This window comes from Oncorhynchus keta, chromosome 20, assembly GCF_023373465.1.
Source record: "Oncorhynchus keta strain PuntledgeMale-10-30-2019 chromosome 20, Oket_V2, whole genome shotgun sequence".
NCBI lineage: Eukaryota > Metazoa > Chordata > Actinopteri > Salmoniformes > Salmonidae > Oncorhynchus > Oncorhynchus keta.
Window position 1 is genome coordinate 131646 of NC_068440.1, and position 27840 is coordinate 159485.

The window sequence follows — 27840 nt, forward strand, 5'->3', positions numbered from 1 at the left end:
GTTACACGTGGTCTGCCACTGCGAGGACGATCAGCTGTTCGTCCTGTCTCCCTGTAGCGCTGTCTTAGGCGTCTCACATTACGGACATTGCAATTTATTGCCTTGCCCATATCTGCAGTCCTCATGCTTCCTTGCAGCATGCCTAAGGCACGTTCACGCAGTTGAGCATCTTTCTTTTGGTGTTCAAAGTCAGTCGAAAGGCCTCTTTAGTGTCCTAAGTTTTCATAACTGTAACCTTAATTGCCTACCGTGTGTAAGCTGTTAGTGTCTTAACAACCGTTCCACAGGTGCATGTTCATTAATTGTTTATGGTTCATTGAACAAGCATGGGAAACAGTGTTTAAACCCTTTACAATGAAGATCTGTTTAGTTATTTGGATTTTTACAAATTCTTTGAAAGACAGGGTCCTGAAAAAGGGACGTTTCTGTTTTTGCTGAGTTTTATATATATATATATATATATATATATATATATATATACATACACACACACACACATCTACATCTCGGTGAACTAATTAATTGCTGAGGCAGTCAGAGGCTCCATGCCGAGGGTGTGACGCAATTGCCGAGCCTCTCGAGACATGCAGTGGCCAAATCGAGCTTTTAATGCATTCAATATTATCATTCCAGTCTTAATGTTCTCCTTTTCAGAGTGGACACATTGTTTGCAGTGTGCACAACCTGTGCTAAAATTGAGTAACAGGTTTTGGTTTATTTCATTCCATTTACGAGTTTTGTCAATTTAGTAATTTTCTTTTGTTTGGAGCTCTCCTGTCAATGTTGATTAAGGACGCGTATGCATAGAAGTAGGCCTATAGGCTACCTGGCCTGCGCACACATGTAGGCATACAAAATGTGCCCATTTGGGGATCTGATAGTATTTTTGATTGACTTAACACACCACCACTAAATGACCTGTGGAACTTTTCAAAGTAATGTTTTCTTCACCTCAAACAGCAAACCGGAAGGGTTTGAGGGGAGGGTAATGGTGGACCGAAGACTGAAAGTCTAGACAGACGTGGTGGCTTGCATACAATTGGGTCAGCCTTAATGCCCACCATGAAGCCTTTAGACAGCACAGCTAGCGGTCTTATTCCTATTCCGCAACAACTATTGGTTCCGATGACTGTTAGGAACTGGAGAGGGAAGGCCATAATCGACACAGGGGCATTTTACACCCTGATGCAAGAGGCCCTGTGGCAGAACATGGCATTACCTCATGAGGAGCTACTAACATGGGAGGGACCATTGTACTTGGCCAATGGAGAACCTACCACTCCCTTGGGCTGGATTAGTATAATAATAAAACTGCATGGTGAGACTATTAACCTTCCTGTGGCAATTCTTGCAGATTCAAGCCTTGCATTTGCTGTAGTCCTTGGCCTAGACTTCCTGTTCTTCAGTGGACTGACCATCTCTATGTCCGAACCCTCCTATCGGCTACACTCTGACTATTCCCAGCCTCATCCATTTCCACCTGGTAATGCACTGATTTCAGGTTGGAGCCTGCTACATGATGCAGAGTCCGGACAAGGTCAAGTCAGAGAAAATATAAAGAGACAAAGACAAAAACATTTTCCACCAGTGAAGTCTGAGAACCCAACTATCACCCTGATTACCGCCGTACCCCCCTTCTATCCGAGAGCAAAAACAAACCTGATGCGGATTTCTACATCAAACAAGCAGTGGAACAGGCATGTCTGTCGGATGATGAAAGGTGGCAGCTCTCCCAGATGTTGGACGTGAACAGTGAGGTCTGTACTCTTACACTCGGCCGTACAACAGTCTTCAAACACAAAATCTATACCCGGCATGAGGTCCCCATTAAGCAGCGTCCCTACAGGCTGCCCCCCGCCAAACTGGCAATTCTCAATGAACAGCTCAAAAGCATGTTGGAGAATGGAATTGTGGAACCTTCTTTTTCTGAATGGACTTCTCCGGTTGTCCTGATTCCTAAGAAAGATGGTGGATATCGATTCTGTGTGGACTACAGGAAGCCGAATGCCATAACAGAAAGCGATGCCTACCCTCTACCAAACATAAATGACATACTGGAATCTCTGGCAGGAGCATCCATCTTTAGTAATCTGGATCAGTTGAAGTGTACCTATGATACAAATTACAGACCTCTAAATGCTTTGTAAGTAGGAAAACCTGCAAAATCGGCAGTGTATCAAATACTTGTTCTCCCCACTGTAGTTGATTTTATTTAAACACATAGGGTGTCTACAGTGCATTCAGAAAGTATTCAGACCCCTTGACTTTTTCCACATTCTGTTACGTTACAGCCTTATTCTAAAATAGATGTGTTCTCTTAATCTCCACACAATACCCCATAATGACAAAGCAAAAACAGGTTTTTAGAAATTGTTGCAAATTTATAAAAAATAAAATAAACACTTTACTTCACTTTACTCAGTACTTTGTTGAAGCACCTTTGGCAGCAATTACATCCTTGAGTCTTCTTGGGTATGACGCTAGAAGCTTGGCACAACTGTATTTTGAGAGTTTCTCCCATTCTTCTCCGCAGATCCTATCAAGCTCTGTTAGGTTGGATTGGGAGCGCCACTGCACAGCTTTTTTCAGGTCTCTCCAGAGATGTTCGATCGGGTTCACGTCCAGGCTCTGGCTGGGCCACTCAAGAACATTCAGAGACTTGTCCTGAAACCACTTCTGCATTGTCTTGGCTGTGTGCTAATGGTTGTTGTCCTGTTGGAAGGTGAACCTTCGCCCCCAGTCTAAGGTCCTGAGCGCTCTGGAGCAGATTTTCATCAAGGATCTCTCTGTACTTTGCTCCGTTCATCTTTCCCTCGATCCTGAGAAGTAAACCAGTCCCTGCCGCTGAAAAAGATCCCCAACAGCATAAGGTAACAGAAAGTGGAAAAAGTCAAGGGGTCTGAATACTTTCTGTACCAGGTTTCCTCCAGACGTGCGCTTCGAATTCCAGCCAAATAGTTCAATCTTGGTTTCATCAGACCAGAGAATCTTGTCTCATGGTCAGAGACCTTTAGGTGCCTTGTGGCAAACTCAGAGCGGCTTTCATGTGCCTTTTACTGAGAAATGGGTTCCGTCTGGCCACTACCATAAAGGCCTGATTGATGGAGTGCTGCAGAGATGGTTGGCCTTCTGGAAAGTTCTCCCGGAAAGTTCTCCCGGAAAGTTCTCCCATCTCCACAGAGAAACTCTAGAGCTCTGTCAGAGTGACCATCGGGTACATGGTCACTTCCCTGACAGAGGCCCTTTCTCCCCGATTGCTCAGTTTAGCCAGGCAGCCAGCTCTGGAAAGAGTCTTGGTGGTTCCAAATGTAATCCATTTAAGAATGATGGAAGACACTGTTCTTGGGGACCTTCAATGCTGCATAATTTTTTTGGTACCTTTCCCTATATCTGTGCCTCGACACAATCATGTCTTGGGGCTCAACTGACAATTTCTTTGACCTCATGGCTTGTTTTTTTTTCAGACATAACTGTCAACTGTGGAACCTTATAGACAGATGTGTGCATGTCCAATCAATTGAATGTACCAAAGGTGGACTCCAATCAAGTTGTTGAAACAACTCAAGGATGACTACATATTGAGTCTCGTAGCAAAAGGGTTGTAAAAATGTCTAAACATCTGTTTTTATGTGGTCATTATGGGTTATTGTGTGTAGATTAATTAATGAATTTGGGGGTTTTAATCCATTTTAGATTGGTCAAAATAACAGATAACGTTGGTCAACCAAGATTCCTTAGTCGGGGACAGCCCTATTTTTCCTTTTAAATGTTTGTACACATGACTTGCCATTTGTTGTACAGGAAAGTAAGATAATAGGCTTGCAAGGGGGGCCTAGGGCTCAACTGTATAAGTTGGAATGTCAAAGGAATTTTGAAATTTGTTAACACAACAGGGTCTTGGGCACACTTACAACTTGAAGGCAAACATAGCTTTTTTTTTTTTACAAGAAATATGGCTCTAACCAAATTACAATTTCATGCTTCATGTGGGACAGCCATTCTGATCAATCATAATACACATCTTACACTTTCCCAGGTTCTCAAGACATTAATGGTTGATCTATTGTAGTCTCAGAGACGCTGTACAATATACCTGTGGTTCTGGCAAATATTTAAGCCCCTAAGGTATACGATATAAACTTAATCCTCAGATCCTCAAAGTTCTATAGCTTTACCATCGAGAGCATGACTGGTTGCATTACCTGACTGGTTGCATTACCTGACTGGTTGCATTACCGCCTGGTATGGCAACTGCCTGGTATGGCAACTGCCTGGTATGGCAACTGCCTGGCCTCCGACTGCAAGGCGCTACAGAGGGTAGTGCATACGGCCCAATACATCACTGGGGCCAAGCTTCCTGCCATCCAGGACCTCTATACCAGACTTGGCGCAAGTGGCACTGGAGCGCCAAGTCTAGGTCCAAAAAGTCTAGGTCCCGTTTATTATCTATGCATAGTCACTTTAACCCTACATGTACATATTACCTCAATTACCTTGACAAACCTGTACCCCCGCACATTGACGCAGTACCGGTACCCCCTGTATATAGCCACGTTATTTTATTGTTGCTCTCTAATTTTTTTTACTTCAATTTATTTATATAGTAAATATTTTTCTGAACTTGTTTTTCTTAACTGCATTGTTGCTTAAGGACTAGTAAGTAAGCATTTCACGGTAAGATCTACAAATGTTGTACTCTGCACATGTGACAAATAAAATTTGATTTGGTGGCACCTTTTGGTCTACCACCTACTGGTTTAATGCTGTCCAGGCAGTGCAGGCTGCAATATCTTTCTCTACAATCCATGCCAAGAGACAAATTCTTGAGTGGAAAGTGAGTGCAGTATTTAATTCACTTTTTAAAACTAGAAAATATATTATACTTTAAAAGGGAATTATGTATTTCATTCCACCTGGGGGGGCCTTCATAGACCTACAAATGCCAGGCCCTCCTTTCGATTTATAAATTGCTTGACTGACTGATGTTTCTTTTGTTGTCATTTGCACTCATTGTGTGGATGGCTTGGTACAGCTGAGAATCTGCTCCCATATCTGTCCGTATACCTCAGCTGGTGCTGGCCCTCGGGACTCAAACCTCTCATTGGGGTTGGGTGTATGAGGATGGTGCACCCTTTTGGGTCCCTGGGACCAAGCACTTCCTTCTAAAAATGTATAAATGTACATGACCCATCTAAAGATATGACTGTGTGAAGTAATCTGATATTGTAAGCCATGAAATGTACATTAAATATTTCTGAAAAATGAAAGCTGAAAAAAGGAATATATATTGATATAAAAATGACACTCAAGCCCTTTGTTCAAACCATCCAGGGTACCCTCCTTACTTGCTGTGCTGAGACATGGTATTCGGGGGCAGGTCTTCATTGTGCCCCAGAGCGCTGAGTGACGATTGCTTTGATGTGGTCAACAAAGAGGCGGGCCCTGAGCCACTGTCCGTCAGTGTAGCCATGGAGACTGACACGGGTGCGGCCGAATCAGAGGCCGACTTCACAGACACTGCAGATCCTGCTGCAGGTGGGCAGACTGAACAGAGACAAGATGGAGGGAGAGATGGATTCTGGAATTAGTGCCAACCCAGAACGACAAAAGCTCTACAATACACATACTGTCTGATTGGGGAGATTGTCCATAGATTGCCATTCCAAGCTGTTTCCTCTTTAAGGGTTACTTTGAATGAATAGCCATAAAATACTAACCGAGGACCACAAAATAACAGGCCATGGTTCCAGAGTACTTAACCTACATCCAGGAAATGCATGGTAGCGGAGTACCACTTCTCACAGTTGCCAGGACGGCCATAACTCCCATATATTCAGCCTTCCTTCATTGCAAACCCACACAACTACCAAAATGACTCACCTTCTACAGATTGCGTATGTACTGAACTGAATCCATTCTGAAAAAACAAGTTCAAGTGGGCTTGTTAGGGTACAGTAACATAGGGGAGACATTTCCATAGCAACAGTCCATTCAGTAACAGAGGGAGCTGTTCAAAGAAAAGTGAACAGAGCAATTTATTTTGTATTTATCTAGGAATAAACACAATATGAGTGGAGGAATGATACATGAACGGCGCAATGAATGAATGGAGGCTCACCTCAATGTCTTTCTGCGGGGAGGAGGCGGTGGGGTAGCGTCGGGCCTGAGGAGCCCCCTGGTCATACATGTCCATCTGGCTGGTGTTGGACAGGGAGGGAGTTGCCTCACTGGAGGAAAAGCAGGGTGATTATATAAAGCCAAAGGCTACTTTGAAAAAGGAGAAGGAGTCCAGTCTCTCAACTCAAGTGGAGCCAAGTGGCAAGAGATGCTTCACATGGGTCTGTTTGTGGTGTTATAGTTGTACAAGACCCCATCTTACACAAATTGTGCTGTGTCTGGTATGACTGAGATGAGTGCTCACCTGCTGGGGCTTGTGTAGAGGCAGTTCTGAACCTGGCAGCCTGGTGAGGAGGTGACGGGGATGATGTCATACTCCTGGAGTACAGGTTCAGAGCCAAACTGCAGCACTCCAAACTGCAGGTTGAGCCCAGAGATGTCTGCCGAGCCAGGCATCTCCACCGGCGTCGCTGGGATCTGGAATAAAACACAATAAATGGTTGATGTCAGTGACAGCAAGGAAATTAAGTTATGAAAAAGTAGGGAGAGGTAGGGATACATAGGTGTTAGGCAAAGAGTGCTGAAAGTAAAGTGAATTTGTGCTCACTGTTTGCTGCGAGTGAGCTAGTGTTACCTGAGGAAAATAGTTAGAAGCTGGGCGCAGCATGACCGGCCATTCACTCTCTTTACATCGTCTTTGTATCAGTGTTGAGCTGTTACCTTGGTCGTGATGGAGGTCCTCTTCTTCTGCTGCTTGAGCTTGTGCTGCTGCAATGGCAGGGGGCTGGAGCCCTGGGCGTCCGGCAAGCTAGGGGACACCTGCTGCCCAGGGGCACCGTCCTTTTGGGGAGGGAGGACACGGGGGGCGCCATGTGGGACGAGGGGGTGCTCTGTGGGGGCAGGGAGGAGGAGACAGAAGGGGGGAGGAAGGCATCCAACACGGAGGTGGATTGGTAGGGCTGGCGCTTTGTGAAGGGGCTATGGGCCGCAGGCTCCGGCTGGGCGTTCATGTCTGGTGAGGTGATTAGAGAAAGGAAGGTAGGGGCTACACCTGATGGCTATAAACTTAAAACAAATATCTGAATCTGAACCTTGCATAGGGCAATTAACATGTGTCCTCTTCATAAACAGAAATACCAGTCATGTAGGCATTTCTAACTCTCTCCAAACCAAAGTCAGTCTAGCCTCTATATACACCCCTTACTTTACTTGACAAACATCCAAACTGCCTCTATAGCCCCGGTATCTCCCTGAGTGTCCTCTTACCATACTGGCCCAGCGCTGCAGGGCTGGTGTCCCAGGAGGAGGGGGAAGGCTGTCCTGTTTGGGAGTGCTGGGCAGCCAGCTGAGCCAAGGCCTGGGCAGTCTTAAACTGCTCCAAGAACTGGGAGCCGCTGGTCGTCCCTGTGCTGCCTCCTTTAGGGTCCCCTACTTCACCGAAGCCCTTGCTTAGCATGCTCACCTGCAATGGGAACAAAAGAGGAGGAACTGACAGTCTGCAAGTTTTAGGAATGAGTGTGGAACAGAATAGAACAGCTGTGCTGGTTTATTGCTTGAACACTTAAAGTGGAACTGACTGGATTTGAATAACATTGCCGTAAGTCTTATTCAAAGTCTTATTATGCATTTGGAAAGTAGTCAGACACCTTGACATTTTCCACTTAAATAGTTTTTCACCCCCTCAATCTACACACAATACTCCATGACAAACTATGAAACTATAACACACATGTAATCATATAGTAACCAAAAAAATTGTTAAACAAATCAAAATCCATTTTATATTTGAGATTCTTCAAAGTAGCCACCTATTGCCTTGATAACAACTTTGCACACACTTAGAATTCCCTCAACCAGCTTCATGAGGTAGTCACCTGGAACACATTTCAATGAACAGGTAGGTGTAACTTGTTAATAATTTGTGTTGTGACGAGGTAGGGGTGGTATACAGATGATTGCCCTATTTGTTAAAAGACCCAAGTCCATATTATGGCAGCTCAAATAAGAACAGCTCAAATAAGCAAAGAGAAACGACATTCCATCATTACTTTAAGACATGGTCAGTCAAATTTCAAGAACTTTGAACGTTTCTTCAAGTGCAGTTGCAAAAACCATCAAGCGCCATGAAACTGGCTCTCACGAGGACCACCACAGGAAAGGAAGGCCCAGAATTACCTTTGCTGCAGAGGATAAGTTCATTAGAGTTACCATCCTCAGAAATCAGCAATTAACTGCACCTCAGATTGCAGCCAAAATAAATGCTTCACAGAGTTCAAGTAACAGACACATCTCAACATCAACTGTTCAGAGGAGACTGCATGAATCAGGCCATCATAGTCGAATTGCTGCAAAGAAACCACTAAAGGACAAATATGAAGAAGCGACTTCCTTGGGCCAAGAAACACGAGCAATGGTCATTAGACCGGTGTAAATCTGTCCTTTGGTCTGCTGAGCCCAAATTTGAGATTTTTGGTTCCAACCGCTGTTTCTTTATGAGACGCAGATTTGGGGAACAGATCATTTCCGCATGTGTGGTTCCCACCGTGAAGCATGGAGGAGGAGGTGTGATGGTGCTTTGCTGGTGACACTGTCAGTGATTTATTTAGAATACAAGGCAAACTTAACCAGCATGGCTACCACAGCATTCTACAGTGATACACCATCCCATCTGGTCTGCACTTAGTGGGAATATAATTCGTTTTTCAACAGGACAATGACCCAACACACCTCCAGGCTATGTAAGGACAATTTGACCAAGAAGGAGAGTGATGGAGTGCTGCTACAGATGACCTGGCCTCCACAATCACCCGACCTCAACCCAATTGAGATGAGTTGGACCGCAGAGTGAAAGAAAAGTAGCCAACAACTGCTTTGCATATGTGGGAACTCCTTCAAGACTGTTGGAAAAGCATTCCAGGTGAAGTTGATTTATTTTGAAGAGTCAAAAATATAAAATATATTTGGATTTGTTTAACACCTTTTTGGTTACTACATAATTCCATGTCTGTTAATTCATAGATTTGATGTCTATAATCAAAATAAAAACCCTTGAATGAGTAGTTGTCCAAACATTTGACTGGTACTGTATGTAAATACCACGGGAGTCCTCTTACATTTGGGAACTTTACAGTCCTATTGATCAAACAACCATAAAAAGGCAGGCCAACAAGATCAACAACTAATGCTAGCCAGAGGAAGATGAGCTAAAATCTAACGAAGGAACATTAGATAAACCCTCAAACTTTTTCTGCTAGTGGGCCATCACAACTGCACTAATAAACAATGGGGAATAAATAGTAAGTAGCCTGTTCTTCCTTCTGCAGCTTGCCTGCTAATGCATTCTTATCCCAACCAAGAACCCAAGCTAACAGGCTAAAGTTGGCTAGCTTGTTACATCCAAACACAAATGAGAGAACACCTCACTCTGACCATTTTACTTGCCATAGCAGAGCTGGTTAGGCTGTTTACATGTTATCTGGAGCGTTCGTGACTAACCATAACCTTTTTATTTTGCCTTTGTTTACTGACACCAGTCATATTCTGCAGGTGTTGCACGTTCGTAAATTAATCTGTTATTCTTCACTCTGGCACACAGATGAGGGTGCTCTGGATTCGGAGTTGATAGCATATCTTGCATTCGCAAATTGACTCTGGCTTACTGGATAACAGTCGTTCAAGGGTCAGCATAGTGATTCACATTTCTGGCTAGCTAACCTAGCTGCACCTGTATCTCTAGCTGTGTAGCAGGTGAAAAATGTTATGAGGGGAAAAAGTCACTCACTCACCAACTGCTCCAATGACATCCTCCTAGAAGCTAGCTATCGTTAGGCTCTGTGTTTTTAGCTTGCTCCATAAATAGATATGCTAGCCTATTAGCTACATTATGACTGACTTGTGATCATTGCCCTTGCTAGTTTGATTGTATTGACATTAGGGCTGGGCGATATGGCTAAAATATCATATCAGGTATAAAAAAATAAAAGACAATATTATGTTTTATTAATATGAAGTCATTTCAATGGGTCTTTCTCTATTCTGATTGCTTTATACTGTTCAATTCAACCGACAATTATCTTCAGCATTATCAATCTCTGCATTTCCTGCACTCATTTGAGATCATTTTCACACTGTCACGTAGGGCTTCACAATATGGGAAAACAATCTCAGCATTATTTTTAACCAAATGTTGCAATTGCGATTTGAGCAAAACACTTGGGTAAACTGTAGGAATCATGGAAATGGAATTACTCTAAATCTATAGTTAGAATTTAAAAGTGGGCACTTTCAATACAGTCTGACATAACGAATGAAAATGCCAGTGAATAGTTATTGTGACAGGGTAGCAACCAAACTGTTGACAAGTGTTTCCTAGGGGACCCTGTAATATTTGGCTACATTGAATGTTCTCTCTTAGCTATTCATGTAGCTAACATTCATGCAATGCATATTCCTCTTTGATTTAGAAGATACTGTTGCACAAACATGCCGATTGGGTCTACACCATCACTGGTATTATCAGGCTGTATAGCTACCGTAATTTCCGGACTACAAGCCGCTACTTTATTCCCACACTTTGAACCTCGCGGTTTACACAATGACGCGGCTAATTTATGGATTTTTCCCGCTTTCACAAGATCCATGCCGCCAAAAAACTGAGCACCGTCACATAATGTGACGTAAATCGAGCGCGCTCAAACTTCCCATCATTCTGATTACGGTAGTAATTTTGTCACCCTCATCATGGCAAAGACACGGAGAAATGCATATGATGCAGCTTTCAAGTTGAAGGCAATAAATCTGGCTGTTGGAAAAGGAAATAGAGCTGCTGCATGGGAGCTTGGCCTTAATGAGTCGATAAGACGTTGGAAACAGCAGCGTGAGATACTGACTCAGTGCAGGAAAACAACAAAAGCTTTCAGAGGGAAGAAAAGCAGATGGCCCAAAGTATTTGCAGCCACTCGACATCAGTGTAAATCGTGCATTTAAGGTGGCGCTCCTTGTTCAGTGGGAGGCTTGGATGACAAGTGGGGAGAAATCCTTCACTAAAACAGGCCGCAGGCGAAGAGCATCTTATGGTCAAGTCTGCCAGTGGGTGCTGACAGCGTGGAGCATTGTCAAAAAATCCACTATCATCAACGGGTTTCGAAAGGCTGGACTGCTGCGTGTTGAAGGGGCAGCATGAGCTCAGCGGGGTATTTGCCTCCGGATGAAAGTGACGAGAGCGACAATGAAAACGATCCAACATCGGATGAAGCAATTCTGAGGCTATTCAACTCCGACACCGAAGGAGATGACTTCAGTGGTTTCAGTGCACAGGAGGAGGAAGATAGTGACCAATGACTTTCTTGGTAGGCTACTGTTTTAATTTTTGTTACAAGCCGTGTTTCGTTAAAGCCCATTTAATTTTGTTATACAAGCCGTGTTTCGTTTAAAGGCTGTGTAAAGTCCATTTGTTTCAATGTACCGGTAGGCACCTGCGGCTTATAGACATGTGCAGCTTATTTATGTACAAAATACATATTTTGTAATAATTCAGTGGGTGCGGTTTATATTCAGGTACGCTTAATAGTCCAGCAATTACGGTAGTTACATTTGCTCTGATTCAGTACATTTATTAGCTAGCTAGATAGCCAGTCGGCTAGCGATTAGCGGCTAACACGATTTAGGCCCATCTTGCTAAGACAAACTAGCCATTTGCAGATGTAAGAAACACAAACTAATAGTGTAATTATAGAACGCTAGTGGATTTATATTAAGAAGCAAAGTGAAAACAGCATTCGTTGTCATCATTGTTGCATGTGCTGCATTGACCACTGAACGCAAGTGTCTCTTGGTCGAGGAACAACAAATGAGCTCCTTGAGTAAAGGGGGAGGGGCTAGGTCTGTGTGGAAAGCGGCATGGAGAAAGAGAGAGGACTCAAGTAGTGGAGTAAACTATAAAAATAGACATTTAGCAAACCAAACATTCAAATACCATTATAGAAGGTAAACAAACCAGTTTGTGCATCAATACCGGTAGATTGTCAAATACAGTATACGCCCCCAGCCCTAATTGACATTCCCAGGCTTAGTTACATTTGTCCGTTTTTGGCCAGAATATTGAGTCATTGAAACAAACAGCGCATCCTGAATGAAGGCAGCAAACAATGTACCAGGCCAACTGTGATTTACAACCGGATAGCAATATTCTCTGGACTACAAAGAAATGGATTGGAGAATGATATTAATCATACACTGAACTGCAGCCATCTATTCTGCCAACAATGCCTTACTGTACATCCTGGAATGTTGAGTCAAATAGAACATATTTATAGAACCTCAAGTTGGTTTGGTAGAATAAACTGTGAATTTGATATTTTTGGACAAAGTAGTTACAACGCAGTCAGTTCCACTTTAAGTACAGTCAGTAAAAATGTAGAATTGAGAAGAAGCTGTTGTGTGTCCTGTGGGCTCACCACGCTGTGCTGGTTGTAAGGGGTGCTGCTGGAAGGGGGTTGTGACAGCGGCACACCCTGCTTGGAGTTGCTGAAAACCAGTGACTGGGGGAGAGAGGGGAGCTGGCTGGCTTTCATGGGGCCCAGGGCCTCTGCCTCTGAGGAGGATGGGGGAGTCTTCCCCAGCAGCACAGCCAGGTCAATCCTGCAGGGGACAGAGGTCAGAAATCGTTAGTAATTAGCCTTGTCCAAGCCAGAATGGCCCATAGGGCAGTAGCTCATCTCTTGCTTCTGTAGCGCGAGTCAGCTTGATGTACAAGTACACCCCCTGGACAGAATGCTAACCTATTACAGGGTCTGTGCAACAGATGTTCTGATTCGTGTTAGCTAACCAATTGTATGTATGATAGTACATTTTGGGGTTGATGAAACCAGATACAGAGCTGAAAATCATAGGCATAACACAAGAAGTGCTTGAATTACAAAAATGGATTTTCTCAGTAACTTTGGCCATATGACTAGACTGCAGTTTGGTGATGTTGAAGATGAATTGTTTAAATGGACATGAGACAAGATACACACCCTTATAACAAAAATGCATGGCTTTCAGTGAGTGGGTGAGGAGTTCAGCCATATACATTTAAACTCAGTTTTTAACAATTCCTGACATTAAATCCTAGTAAAAATTCCCCATCTTAGGTCAGTTAGAATCACCACTTTATTTTAAGAATGTGAAATGTCAGAATAATAGTAGAGAATAATTTCTTTCGGTTTCAATTTCTTTCATCACATTCCCAGTGGGTCAGAAGTGAACATACACTCAATTAGTATTTGGTAGCATTGCCTTAAAATTGTTTAACTTGGATCAAACATTTCGAGTAGCCTTCCACAAGCTTCCCACAATAAGTTAGGAGGAATAGGCCAAAATTCACCTGACAGACCTGGTGTAACTGAGTCAGGTTCCTAGGCCTCCTTGCTCGAACACGCTTTTTCAGTTCTGCCCACAAATGTTCTATAGGCTTTTTCTGAAATGTTCTAAGCTGTTTAAAGGCAGTCAACTTAGTGTATGTAAACTTTTGACCCACTGGAATAGTGATACAGTGAATTATAAGTGAAATAATCTGTCTGTAAACAGTTGTTGGAAAAATTACTTGTGTCGTGCACAAAGTAGAGGTCTTAACCGACTTGCCAAAACTATAGTTTGTTAACAAGAAATTTGTGGAGTGGTTGAAAAACACATTTTAATGACACCAACATAAGTGTATGTAAACTTCAACTGTATATTTGTGATAGCATGACTGTAGATTGACTAGCTGTTTGTGTGTCTGCATGCCGCATCAGGCCTGCCCACCGCTGTCCTGCAGTGATGGTGACATTCTCCCGGGGGAGTGGCATGGAGGCCACACTGGAGGCTGTGAAGATCTTGGTCTCTGACAGCTAGAGAGAACGACAGAGAAATGATTAAGATCAATGTATCAGCATTAAAGGGATCAAGCCATAACTAAATGCATTAACCTAAAACTACAAACAGAAGAACAAAGCAGATGACTGGAGTATTTCAATCGGAGTGTTCCCTATATAACACCAGAGACCCTCTGTTAGATCTGTAGCTATTTGGGCATAAGCAACACCAAGTTTAGTGTTCAGGCTTATTTGAACATCTGGGTACATATGCAGAACGTCCATAAAATGTGATTTTGGTGATATATATTTTTTTTAAACTGGTCAAAAGAGGATCTGCCAAAATATGGACAGTACATCAAGGCATACAAATAGGCATACCACCAAATCGATAAATAGGCATAGTAAAAAAGGTACTCACGTCCTCATTCCAGTCCTCAGTACCCCACTCTTCTGTTGCACTCCTCCAGGCACCTATAGGAATGTAAAAGAAAGAAACAAACTGTACTGAGTACTAGGTTTCAAACCAACAGGCATCAAATAGAAAAGGAGATGCAATGTTTAGGGCCTCAGAAGATGGTGGTTCAATCTTACTAGGGACAGAGTCAAATTTGGGTTGGTAATTTGTTCCCTCTCCTCCCGCTGTGTACTCAATCCCTACAAGAAAGGAGAAGTGAGAGGTGAGACCTGTGATTGAGGAGTTAGCGAGAACTTTGGTCATCTCTCAGTTCAACTAGGGATAACCGGTAACACGAAAGTAGCTCACCTTTTAGCCAGGCAAATTTCTATAGCAACAAATCCTTCAGAACTAACCTGGCTAACTCCATTTATCCTGAATGACGTGTCTGAGCCATGAGTTGAGGAGCAATGAAATCAGATTCCCTCTTTCTTGCAAAGACTACCTCCTCATGCCCTTTATTTGAGGAAAACTGATTAAATATTTTATAAAAACATTGTGTATTTTCTTTTTTAAATAAAGGTGTAACTGTACACATGTTCATACCGGTTGGTCCAGTTGAACTGAGACCTCGGGTTGCGCTGAACCCAAATTAATACATACATTTTTTTTTACAAAATAAAAACGCTAGACCTATAGGCTATGCATACACTGCGTTGTAGGCCTGTGCCTCTTGAGTAAATCTGAGCTGAAAATAACATGTCAGGCTATTCAGTTATAACAAGAGCCTATGCAAACATTTATCAAAATTATAATCTTAATTGGTACATTTCAAACAGTCCATTAGTTAGGAGCAATGGGGAACTAAACTCAGCAAAAAAAGAAACTGATTTTCTTTCAAGACCCTGGCTTTCAAAGATAATTTGTAAAAATCCAAATAACTTCACAGATCTTCATTGTAAAGTGTTTAAACACTGTTTCCCATGCTTGTTCAATAAACAATTAATGAACATGCACATGTGGAACGGTCGTGAAGACACTAACAGCTTACAGACGGTAGGCAATTAAGGTCACAGTTATGAAAACTTAGGACAAAAAGAGGCCTTTCAACTGACTATGAAAAACACCAAAAGAAAGATGCCCAGGGTCCCTGCTCAACTGCGTGAACGTGCCTTAGGCATGCTGCAAGGAGGCATGAGGACTGCAGATGTGTCCAGGGCAATAAATTGCAATGTCCGTACTGTGAGACGCCTAAGACAGCGCTACAAGGAGACAGGACAGACAGCTGACCGTCCTCGCAGTGGCAGACCACGTGTAACAACACCTGCACAAGATCGGTACAGCCGAACATCACACCTGAGGGACAGGTACAGGATGGCAACAAACTGTATCAATTTGGAGGTGGAGGGTCCGTCATGGTCTGGGGTGGTGTGTCACAGCATCATCAGACTGCCTGCAATGACAACAAGCTCAATCTCAACGCTGTGCGTTACAGGGAAGACATCCTCCTTCCTCATGTGGTACCCTTCTTGTAGGCTCATCCTGACATGACCCTCCAGCATGACAATGCCACCAGCCATACTGCTCGTTCTGTGCGTGATTTCCTGTAAAACAGGAATGTCAGTGTTCTGCCATGGCCAGCAAAGAGCCCAGATCTCAATCCCATTGAGCAGGTCTGGGACCTGTTGGATCAGAGGGTGAGGGCTAGGGCCATTCCCCCCCAGAAATGTCCAGGAACTTGCAGGTGCCTTGGTGGAAAAGTGGGGTAACATCTCACAGCAAGAACTGGCAACGCTGGTGCAGTCCATGAGGAAGAGATGCACTACAGTACTTAACCTCTCGGCGCACGGAACCCGCTAGCAGGCTGAAATTCCACAACATACGGTGATCGCTACATAAATAGTCATATTAAACGTTCATGAAAATACAAGTGTCTCACATGTTTCAAAAGCCTAGAATCTTGCTAATCCAACTGCGTTGTCAGATTTTTAAAAGGATTTACTGCGAAAGGATACGATGCGATTATCTGAGCATAGAGCCCCATAGAAAAATACAATTTTAAACAGCACAGGCGCAACATAATCACACACTGTATTAAAATAAATGAATGATCTTTTGTTTGATAAAATCAGTTTTTATAGCCTAACGAAACATTTTGTGAACCGCTTATGTTGTGAATTCCGTCTCATTCCATTTTCGACGACACATTCCAGGTAAATAACCCACACAGAAAGTGACTTTTCCAGTCATGTTTGGTTTCACTGCAATCAACTGGTTTGTTTGTAACACAATCATTTCAGTATTGACTGAAAGAAACCAATTTGAAGACAACAAGTCATGACATCATTGTGCACCAATGATTTGCCCACTGTTTCGTTGATTGACTGTCTTTTAACCCAATGACCACTGATTGTCTTGAAATCTCGCTGGGTAGATAGCCAATGAGCTGAGCTAAACGGCAATACGCCATGTTTATGTGTTGCAAGACCAACCCATGTAGTAAGCTTCAGCGTAAAGTGAGTAATTCGCTATTGAAGTTTCATACCGGAAGAAGCTACACATATTACGCACTGCAGTGTTTGTTGAATGCGCAGATTCAGCTGTTTATATATATCAATCATTATGGCGACTAAGTCAGGGAAAGCTAAATCTAAGTCTAGATATACAGATGTACACACAATTTTAGAATAAATTGATTGGGAAGGTGAGACAGAGATTGTTGTAGGACGCTTCATTTAGCGATTGTGGAGGAATATTTTTTGAATGGGAGATGACATCGTTTTGGACTGTTAAGTTCTTATCATGCTAATGCCTTGTTTGAAATTAATAATTTGTGATTTTTTTTTTTTTAATTTAGAAGCAATATATAAACATGCAATGTAATGAAATGTGAGATGGGTGTGTCTGTCGCCCCACCCCAACCCACATGAAATAGCCTATTTGAGGCTGTTGAGAGGGCAGGACCACATCAATGGCCAAAGTGAAATGGAGACAGTAGATACAGCTGGTTTGTTGTAATATAATAAAGATAGTAGATCTAGCTGGTCTGTCATAATATAGAGACAGTAGATCTAGCTGAAATGTCATAATATAAAAGAGACAGTAGATCTAGCAAGTAATAATAATATAATAATATATTCAACTTTCAACTCTCTCTCTATATATATATATATATATAGATGTCTGTTTATTATACCTGTTGATACAGGGCTCATATGTGAAACTATTCTAACTGAACATTTTCTTTCGCAGTGACACTGACTCCGAATGGGAGTTGTCCTGTGCGAATTTAGGTATGCTCTCTCTAATTCTCATTCTCTCTCTCGGAGGACCTGAGCCCTAGGACCATGCGTCAGGACTACCTGGCATGATGACTCCTTGCTGTACCCAGTCCACCTGGCCTTGCCGCTGTTCCAGTTTCAACTGTTCTGCCTTCGGCTATGGAACCCTAAACTGTTCATTTTTACTCTTGAGGTGCTGTCCTGTTGCACCCTCTATACAACCACTGTGATCTCCACCCGGCACAGCTAGAAGAGGACTGGCCAACCCTCATAGCCTGGTTCCTCTAGGTTTCTTCCTAGGTTTTTGCCTTTCTAGGGAGTTTTTCCTAGCCACCGTGCTTCTGCATTGCTTGCTGTTTGGGGTTTTAGGCTGGGGCTATATAAATTGATTTGATAGAGGACTGAGGGTCTTCCAAATATTGAAAGTGTGTAATGTTATTTTGTAAATGTATATATTTTATCAATATATACTTTTTTCTTCATTCTTTGGGGGGGGGGGGGTTAGAACATCATTTTGGTATTTTGTATATAGTTATTTGTTTCAAAATGTATACCTTCACCAATTTGGCCACTTGGGTACATTTGAGCTACATGTGTGGGACACCTGGGTGACTTCATGATAAATTTCATGTAGCACACTCATTTTAGAAGTTATCATTCTGAAACGTTGCACAAGTACTGTTGCCCTCTTATATTTTTCACTGAAATTGTCCCCATCATCCTATTGAGATGTTTGTTTTATCTTGTTCATTGTAAAGATACAATATATTTAAAAAAATGCATTGTTTTATCTAAACCAGATCTATTGTGTGTTATTCTCTTACATTCAATTCACTTTTCCACAAACTTCAGAGTGTTTTCTTTTAAATGGTACCAAGAATATGCATATCCCTTGGTTCTGTGCCTGAGCTACAGGCTGTTAGATTTGGGTATGTCTTCAGGCGGAAATTGCACAAAGTAGGGGGGGAGCTGCAAGAGGTTAATGCAGCTGGTGGGCCACACCAGATACTGACTGTTATTTTTTATTTTGATCCCCCCTTTGTTCAGGGACACATTATTCTATTTCTGTTAGTCACATGTCTGTGGAACTTGTTCAGTTCATGTCTCAGTTGTTGAATCTTGTTATGTTCAAGCTAGAAAGATTCTGCAGAACTATTTCTGCTTTTGTTTCATAGCTGCTTAATGCACAAAGAAATATAAATCCTATATAATCACCCCCTGTGCAGAAACGCTGCCTGGCAGGAGACCTGTGTGCAATGAGTGAAGTGTTAGTACATTTTTGGGGGGCTGCGCACAGGTATACAAGTTGGTCTAATTTACTCAAAAGTCTACAAAGTGAGACTGTCCTCGTTTTCATTTACATTGTTTTGTTCATAAACTCAGTTGTTTTCAACAGTAGTTTTAGTCTGCTGCTTCAACTGGCTGGTAAAAAAATCTGAGTGGCTGATGTATAAAATGTATATGTTAGGCCCTGCTGTACTTTTAGTTTATGGTTGACACCATATGGTTTCTCAACGAGTTCAAATCACATGAATGCATCCAACTGGTATTTACTCCCACATGGTTACACATGCAGCATCAGAGTGGAAACTTGAGGCCCAACATAATAATCCAGTCACAACAGACAATGCAAGGAACATTGTGAATGGCATTTAATTATCCCGCTGTATCGAAACGTGACCCCAAAACCGCGATACGTACCGAACCGTTACACCACTATTAAAATACCTATCACATTACACATTGAGTAATGAAAGAATGCATTTGAAACTTTGGACACAGTAAAACTTTTCTATGACTTAACTTCATTGGGATAGGTGGCAGCATTTTCACTTTTGGATAAAAAGCGTTCCCAGAGTGAACTGCCTCCTACTCGGTCCCAGATGCTAATATATGCATAGTATTAGTAGTCTTAGATAGAAAACACTGAAGTTTCTAAAACTGTTTGAATGATGTCTGAGTATAACAGAACTCATATGGCAGGCAAAAACCTGAGAAAAAAATCCAAACAGGAAGTGGGAAATCTGAGGTTTGTAGATTTCAACTCAGCCCCTATTGAGCCCCACTATGTTGCACTTCCCAAGGCTTCCACTGGATGTCAACCATCTTTAGAACATTGTTTGATGCTTCTACTATGAAGGGGGGCTGAATGAGAAGGGAATGAGTCAAAGGTCTGGCAGAGAGCCACGGGCTCATGACGCAGTCATGAGAGTTAGCTCTCGTTCCATTGCTTTTCTACAGACAATGGAATTCTCCGGTTAGAACATAAATGTTAAATTATGATAAAAACATCCTAAAGATTGATTCTATACATCGTTTGATATGTTTCTACGACCAGTAATATAACCTTTTGGAATTTTTGTCCGACCTTTCCGCTGGAAGTTGCATGCGCGTTTCGATTTGTTTACTAAACTGTTGATTTGTATTTGGCGCCCTGCAATTTCATTGGTTGGCGAGGTGTTCCACTAGCGTTCCCAGACAGGTTAATGAAATTACTTTAAAATCGATAGTAAGCGGAAAAAGGTGCTTGTGCATTAATAAGCACACCAGAGACAGCATTAACAATACAATAAAGACGGCACTTCTAAAAGCCTATTTCACGCCATATAGCTTGATGAATTTGCAAAATAGCTTTTATTTCAATTTGATTTTGGCACAAATTAAAAATGTGGCTTTGAGTCGCCCATGGATTGATGTTTCAGCATTGTCTCAATGAAGAGTTTGGCGTTCAACTAGCCACGTGCAAAACGCACACGGGGTTACAAGTCTGCTAGAGTTAGAAGCAGGCGGACAAGCAACATCTACCGTTGTAGTACGGATGAAGACTGAGCTGGAATGTGAAGCTAACTGACGCTGTCTAGCTTTAGAAAAAACTGAATAGATCTTGCATGCATCCTAGTACACCTCAGATCATTCCCAAGACGGGCAGATTAACCTCCATCAGATCCCAAGAAGTGTCTATTGAGTGTTTTTGATCAAGCAGTAGCTTGGTTTCTTAATGGCTCCTTCCTTTCCACCATTTTGCTAACACTCACTTGCTAAAACACCATCTTGTAGATCTACAGTAAGTGTCTAGGCCTAGGTTGGGGTGGTTTTGGACTGGGGCTGAGCAGTAATTGGGTTCCTTACTGGCTCCTTCCTCTGGCTCCAGGTTGCCCGTGTTGTTCCAGGTGCTTCCCCTGCCGTAGCTCTCCTCTGTCTGGGTCGGCTCAGCGTAGTCTGCCGGGTTGAACGTTCTGCAAGAGAAGAAGCCGTGGTTTTGAGCACAACCACTTCCTATGGGTCTACCAATAGGAACATTTGACTGTGGGGAGATATACTTTAAAAAGGAGGAAGTAAGCAAGCAGAGCGATAGGAGAGGAAGTCTTTGAGGAGATCTGATGTGTCGCAGTTAGACAAAGTTCATCAGAGAAATGTCAGGCGAACAGATTCAAAGACTGGAGGACAACCAAGGAATGGGAGAATAATCCAGTCAGTGCTTTGTTTTCCTCAACTCTTTCTCTGGCACTCTGTGCGGTGGCAAAGTATTTCGACGCATATCACGTCATGGCTTCAGAGACAATTATAGAGCAAAATAAACGACGCATATCACGTCATGGCTTCAGAGACAATTATAGAGCAAAATAAAAAAGCACATCCTTAACTTTGTTCTCTTGCTTCTTTCAGGCTCAGGTACAGAAATGGTACAGCGCACCAAGTTGTACAGTGCACTACAACCTAGCGCAGTTTAGTAGACTGACTTCAGAAGTTTCCAGGATCTGACTGGAATGTAGACTACTCATGTTTGATGAGCTGCCAATGAGAACCAACAATAACAGGGGTGCTGTATATCGGCAGGGAGGGACTGTTGAGTGAATCACTGGTAACTCCTGTTCCACATAATGTATTTAAATACAGTATCCCCAACATAGCTTATTCTAATATTTGCACTACTGTACATTATTATACACTGCATATTTATTTACAGCGCATAGGAAAGTATTCAGACCTCTCAACTTTTTCCACATTTTGTTACATTAACAGCCTTATTCTAAAATGGATGAAATTGTTTTTTTCCCCCTCAATCTACACACGATATCCCATAATGAAAAAGCAAAACAAATACCCTATAAAAATCGGTACTTTGTTGGAACTTTTCAGCAATTACAGCCTTGAGTCTTCTTGGGTATGACGCTAAAAGCGTGGCACACCTGTATTTGGGGAGTTTCTCCCATTCTTCTTCTCTGCAGATCTTCACAAGCTCTGTCAGGTGGGATAGGGAGAGCCGCTGCACAGCTTTTGTAAGGTCTCTCCAGAGATGTCCGATCGGGTTCAAGTCCGGGCCACTCAAGGATATTCAGAGAATTGTCCCAAAGCCACTCCTGTTTTGTCTTGGCTGTGTGCTTAGGGTCGTTGTCCTGTTGGAAAGTTAAGCTTTGCCCCAGTCTGAGGTCCTGTGTGCTCTGGAGTAAGTTTTCATTAAGGATCTCGCTGTACCATAACCAATAATCATTGTTCCCTCGATCCTGACTAGTCTCCCAGTCCCTGCCGCTGAAAAATATCCCCATAGCGTGATGCTGCCACCACCATGCTTCACCGTAGGGATGGTGCCAGTTTCCTCCAGATGTGACGCTTGGCATTCAGGCAAAAGGGTTCAATCTTGGTTTCATCAGAGAATTTTGTTTCTCATGGTCTAAGAGCCTTTAGGTACCTTTTGGCAAACTCCAAGCAGGCTGTCATGGCCACTATCATAAAACCTTGATTGGTGGAGGGCTGCAGAGATGGTTGTCCTTCTGGAAGGCTTTCCCGTCTCCACAGAGGAACTATGGAGCTCTGTCAAAGTGACCATCGGGTTCTTGGTCAACTCCCTGACCAAGGCCCTTCGACCCCGATTGCTCAGTTTGGCCGGGCGGCCAGCTCTAGGAAGAGTCGATGGTTCCAAACTGCTTCCATTTAAGAATGGAGGCCACTGTTCTTGGGGACCTTCAATGCTGCAGACATTTTTTGGTACCCTTCCCCAGATATGTGCCTCGACACTATTGTGTCGAGGCACAGATATATGGACAATTCCTTCGACATCATGGCTTGGTGTTTGTTCTGTGTGCGTCTTTCCAAATCATGTCCAATCAATTGAATTTACCACAGGTGGACTCCAATGAAGTTGTAAAAACATCAAGGATTATCAATGGAAACAGGATAAACCGGAGCTCAAGTTCGAGTCTCATAGCAAAGGGTCTGAATACTTAAGTAAATAAGGTATCTGTTTTTATTTTTAATACATTTGCAAACATTTCTAAAAACCTATTTTCACTGTCATTATGGGGTGTTGTGTGTAGATTGAGGAGGAAAACAATGTATTTAATCCATTTTAGAATAAGGCTGTAATGTAACAAAATGTGGGAAAAGTCAAGTATATTGCAATTCCGGGAATGCACTGTATACACGAATGCACTGTATATACTGGATTCTTGACAAAGCTCACTAATACATCTACTGCTGTACATATTCTTAGTTCGGCTTGTGTAAAGTCCACCCAGTGTGCTTATGTAAAGATTGCATTTTGATACTGCTACAGTGCTATTTGGGTTAATTGGATTCGTCTTGCCATTCTTGATTTCTTGCTTTTTATTTAACATCCTTACATTTGAGTTCTTTGACATTCGACTCCAATGTTAGGAGCTAGTAAAATAAGCATTTTCACTACAGCACTATAACACCTGCTAAGCTGTGTACACAACCAATACACTTAAGATTTCTTATGGGGCTTGTGTGAACAGTTATACCCTCGATGTTCAAAAGACAGCTGTCATTTAATTCCATATCGTGTTACCAGGGTGCATGTCATTTTGGTTTAGTCTGCCCTGATACCCTGTTTCATGTGTGTCTGTCTCCATCCTTCTCTCTCGTGGCATTTGGCAGAATGTTCCCCCCCAACAGATAGCAAGATTGACACACCAGTGGCGGTGCACTCACCTCTCTTCTCCTGAAAAATCATATCTGGGCCCCTTATCAATCTGGCTTTAGAGGAAAAACAACAGCAACGATTACAAGCAGCACAACGGGGACAGTAGGGGATGCAGTGTGTGGTTTTAGAGTATTCATTATTTTACAGAGGAATGTAAGGAAATCACATGCATGGTTAAGTCACTACACTCACACTTTTGCAACACACATTATCTGTAACCACTGCATTGTTGGGGCAGTGTCACTTTCTATAGGTGTAGCTGGTAGACTAAAAAAGGGGAAACATGGCTGCCAAACAAACACTCAAACTGAAAACTGTGTTCCATAAGTAACAATAATTGCATTATGATCAGGATAGGAAGCACAGTTAGAACCATCAGAACACACTCATGCAAACTGCAAACACAGGCTCCCAAAGGCCACACAAGAGCAGCTGCGGAAGCGACACACCCTATGAGAAAGAGGCATGTTGGGGACAACGCAACAAACTGCCTGGCTGTCCATCTATGCAAGCCTATGGCGCTGGCTCACTCACGCGCCAGGTTAGTTGCTATCCGGACCAAGCCAAACTTGCGGACACATACACAAGCCAGCTGACTGGAGACATTCTGCCACAGCAAAGGCATTGCCCCCTCTCCGCTAACGTCTCCCTATTAAACCGTAGAACATTAAGACATTTGTTTTACGTTGAAACAAGTTAAGGACTGACGCAGCTGAAGCAAATTATTATTTATTTATATTTTATGATCATCTCATTTTTCTTTCATGTCCCACAAACCAGGTGCCTCAGAAATAAATCAGTGTTAATTATTTGAAAGGGATGAAGTTAACATGCAGGTTTGTCTGAGGTAGGGCTGGGCGATATATATAATTCATTTGAATGTCTGTTTCAGAGCAATGTTTCTAATGCCTGTATCGCAAGAGTAAAGGTAAAAAAAAACGAACAGTTTTTATGAGCGCGTCTTTTTGGGCTCATGTCCTTAGTTCCTTCTGTGCGGTGTGCACCTTCCCACTTGCTCACAGACTCCAAGTCTCTCCCTCTGCCCCCCACAACAACAAAGAAACTAAAGATCACTTCTTCCTCTCAGACAAGCGATTTCAACTCGCTATTTGCATTTGAGGTTCGGTCCAACAAAATTGGTCATATAGAAACCGAAACACATCGAGACATTTTACTGTAATAGAGGAAAACTTAACCTTTGTAACAATACCCTTTTTAGGTCTCAACTCCCACATTTCAGAACTTAGCAGACTGTACTTGGGAGTAACAATGAACATGAAACGTATGCTCAGTTTGTCAAGCGCGGCATTGCAGTACCATGTATGCTAGCAGCATTTTAGCCACAGACTTATGTGCTAGCTGTCTAGGAGTTGGTCCTCCCCTTTGCTCCTATAAACAGCCTCCACTCTTCTGGGAAGGCTGTCCACCAGATGTTGGAGCTTTACTCAGCACTCAGTTGTCCTGTTCCGTGAGCTACCACTTTGCGGCTGAGCCGTTGTTGCTCCTCAATGTTTCCACTTCACAATAACAGCACTTAGTTGACCGGGGCAGGTCTAGCAGAGCAGAAATTTGGCAAACTGACCTGTTCGAAATGTGGCATCCTATGACGGTGCCACGTCGAAAGTCACTGAGCTCTTCAGGAAGGCCATTCTACTGCCAAAGTGTGTCTATGGCGATTGCATGGCTGTGTGATTGATTTTATACACCTGTCCGCAATGGGAGTTGCTGAAATGGTCGAATCCTCTAACTTGAAGGGGTGTCCACACACACATATACTCTATCTATACACACACGCACACACACAAAATCACCCATAAGTTTGAAAAAAATGTAGATGTGATTTTTAGGCCATATCGCCCAGCCCTACTTTGAGGAAGCGTTTAAACCTGCTGCACCTCCTGGGAAAGAGCCCAACCTATCATCGCCCATTCATCTAAACCACACAAAGCCTTCTAAACCCCACAAAGCCTTCTAAACCCCACAAAGCCCGGTCTTTGACAACCCTAGAAATAGTAGACTGTCATCTCATCTCGCTTAATGCTAGTCCTAACACCTAGGACGAATTATATAGCCAACTAAGTGTTAATTATAATTCAATACAAAGTGACATACAGTGGGGCAAAAAAGTATTTAGTCAGCCACCAATTGTGCAAGTTCTCCCACTTAAAAAGATGAGGCCTGTAATTGTCATCATAGGTACACTTCAACTATGAGAAAATGAGAAAATCCAGAAAATCACATTGTAGGATTTTTAATGAATTTATTTGCAAATTATGGTGGAAAATAAGTATTTGGTCAATAACAAAAGTTTCTCAATACTTTGTTATATACCCTTTGTTGGCAATGACAGAGGTCAAACGTTTTCTGTAAGTCTTCACAAGGTTTTCACACACTGCTGCTGGTATTTTGGCCCATTCCTCCATGCAGTTATCCTCTAGAGCAGTGATGTTTTGGGGCTGTTGCTGGGCAAAACGGACTTTCAACTCCCTCCAAAGATTTATGTAGGGTTGAGATCTGGAGACTGGCTAGGCCACTCCAGGACCTTTAAATGCTTCTTACGAAGCCACTCCATTGCCCGGGCGATGTGTTTGGGATCATTGTCATGCTGAAAGACGCTGCGACGTTTCATTTTCAATGCCCTTGCTGATGGAGGGAGGTTTTCACTCAAAATCTCACGATACATGGCCCCATTCATTTTTTCCTTTACACGGATCAGTCGGCCTGGTCCCTTTGCAGAAAACAGCCCCAAAGCATAATGTTTCCACCTCCATGCTTCACAGTAGGTATGGTGTTCTTTGGATGCAACTCAGCATTCTTTGTCCTCCAAACACAACGAGTTGAGTTTTTACCAAAAAGTTATATTTTGGTTTCATCTGACCATATGACATTCTCCCAATCTTCTGGATCATCCAAATGCTCTCTAGCAAGCTTCAGACGGGCCTGGACATGTACTGGCTTAAGCAGGGGGACACGTCTGGCACTGCAGGATTTGCGTCCCTGGCGGCGTAGTGTGTTACTGATGGTAGGCTTTGTTACTTTGGTCACAGGTCATTCACTAGGTCCCCTCGTGTGGTTCTGGTATTTTTGCTTACCGTTCTTGTGATCATTTTGACCCCACGGGGTGAGATCTTGCGTGGAGCCCCAGATCGAGGGAGATTATCAGTGGTCTTGTATGTCTTCCATTTCCTAATAATTGCTCCCACAGTTGATTTCTTCAAACCAAGCTGCTTACCTATTGCAGATTCAGTCTTCCCAGCCTGGTGCAGGTCCTTTGACAGCTATTTGGTCTTGGCCATAGTGGAGTTTGGAGTGTGACTGAGGTTGTGGACAGGTGTCTTTTATACTGATAACAAGCTCAAACAGGTGCCATTAATACAGGTAACGAGTAGAGGACAGAGGAGAGCCTCTTAAAGAAGAAGTTACAGGTCTGTGAAAGCTAAATATCTTGCTTGTTTGTAGGTGACCAAATACTTAATTTCCACCATAATTTGCAAATAAATTCATTAAAAATCCTACAATGCGATTTTCTTTCTCATTTTGTCTTTCATAGTTGATTGAAGTGTACCTATGATGAAAATTACAGGCCTCTCATCTCTTTAAGTGGGAGAACTTGCAAAATTGGTGGCTGACTAAATACATTTTGCCCCACTGTACAAGATACACTAATATGTCTTTGTTGAGTGAATTTGATACTACTCATTATCAAAGCTGGTTTAAAATCTCAGCACTGTGATCATCTTCAAAGCAATTGAAAGGCCTAACCACTTCCTATGTGATGACATCTAGGGCACTCAATGACCAGGGTTGGGTGAGACGATGCATACTGACAGACAAAACACACAACTCACACATACAAACCTGTGCCCCATTTAACCCAAAGGGAAGGGACAAGGAACTAGAACACACCATATGCCACAGACCCAGAGCAGAACCCTATGTGCAACAATCTCAATGCCCACCCATTGAGTTACAGATATGGTGTGGGTCTATCTATATTTGACTTTAATGCAAATCAGTTCATCAGAGACAGAAGAGCTCAGTGGAGTTACATAAGGGTTTATGTACAGCCCCGCATTTCAACTTGATTTGGCCGATGTATTAAGCCTTAACAATAGGCTGAGGTCCTGCTCTCTGGTGACCATGGCAACAGGTATGCGGGAAAATAAATCCCTCTCTGTGAGCAGCACAGGTGTTCACTTACCCCATGCCCTGTGCTGAAAACCTGCTCCCTCGCCTGCCTCGCTCACGCTCTTCCCCTAGAGAGAG

At 42.7% G+C, this 27840-nt stretch overlaps 1 protein-coding gene across 1 annotated transcript in view; it reads right to left on the reverse strand.

The window, feature by feature from the left end:
* Window positions 1-27840, reverse strand: part of LOC118399090 (ubiquitin-associated protein 2-like) — an 80552-nt gene that overhangs the window by 29946 nt on the left and 22766 nt on the right. The window contains exons 7-18 of the mRNA XM_052471873.1: window positions 27776-27830; window positions 20760-20866; window positions 14374-14426; window positions 13903-13988; window positions 12573-12756; window positions 7384-7579; window positions 6978-7129; window positions 6838-6939; window positions 6422-6594; window positions 6119-6227; window positions 5881-5917; window positions 5346-5544 (exon numbers count right to left, since the gene is read on the reverse strand). Coding sequence (XP_052327833.1) covers window positions 5346-5544; window positions 5881-5917; window positions 6119-6227; window positions 6422-6594; window positions 6838-6939; window positions 6978-7129; window positions 7384-7579; window positions 12573-12756; window positions 13903-13988; window positions 14374-14426; window positions 20760-20866; window positions 27776-27830 — 1453 coding nt within the window. The remainder of the gene's footprint in view (window positions 1-5345; window positions 5545-5880; window positions 5918-6118; window positions 6228-6421; window positions 6595-6837; window positions 6940-6977; window positions 7130-7383; window positions 7580-12572; window positions 12757-13902; window positions 13989-14373; window positions 14427-20759; window positions 20867-27775; window positions 27831-27840) is intronic.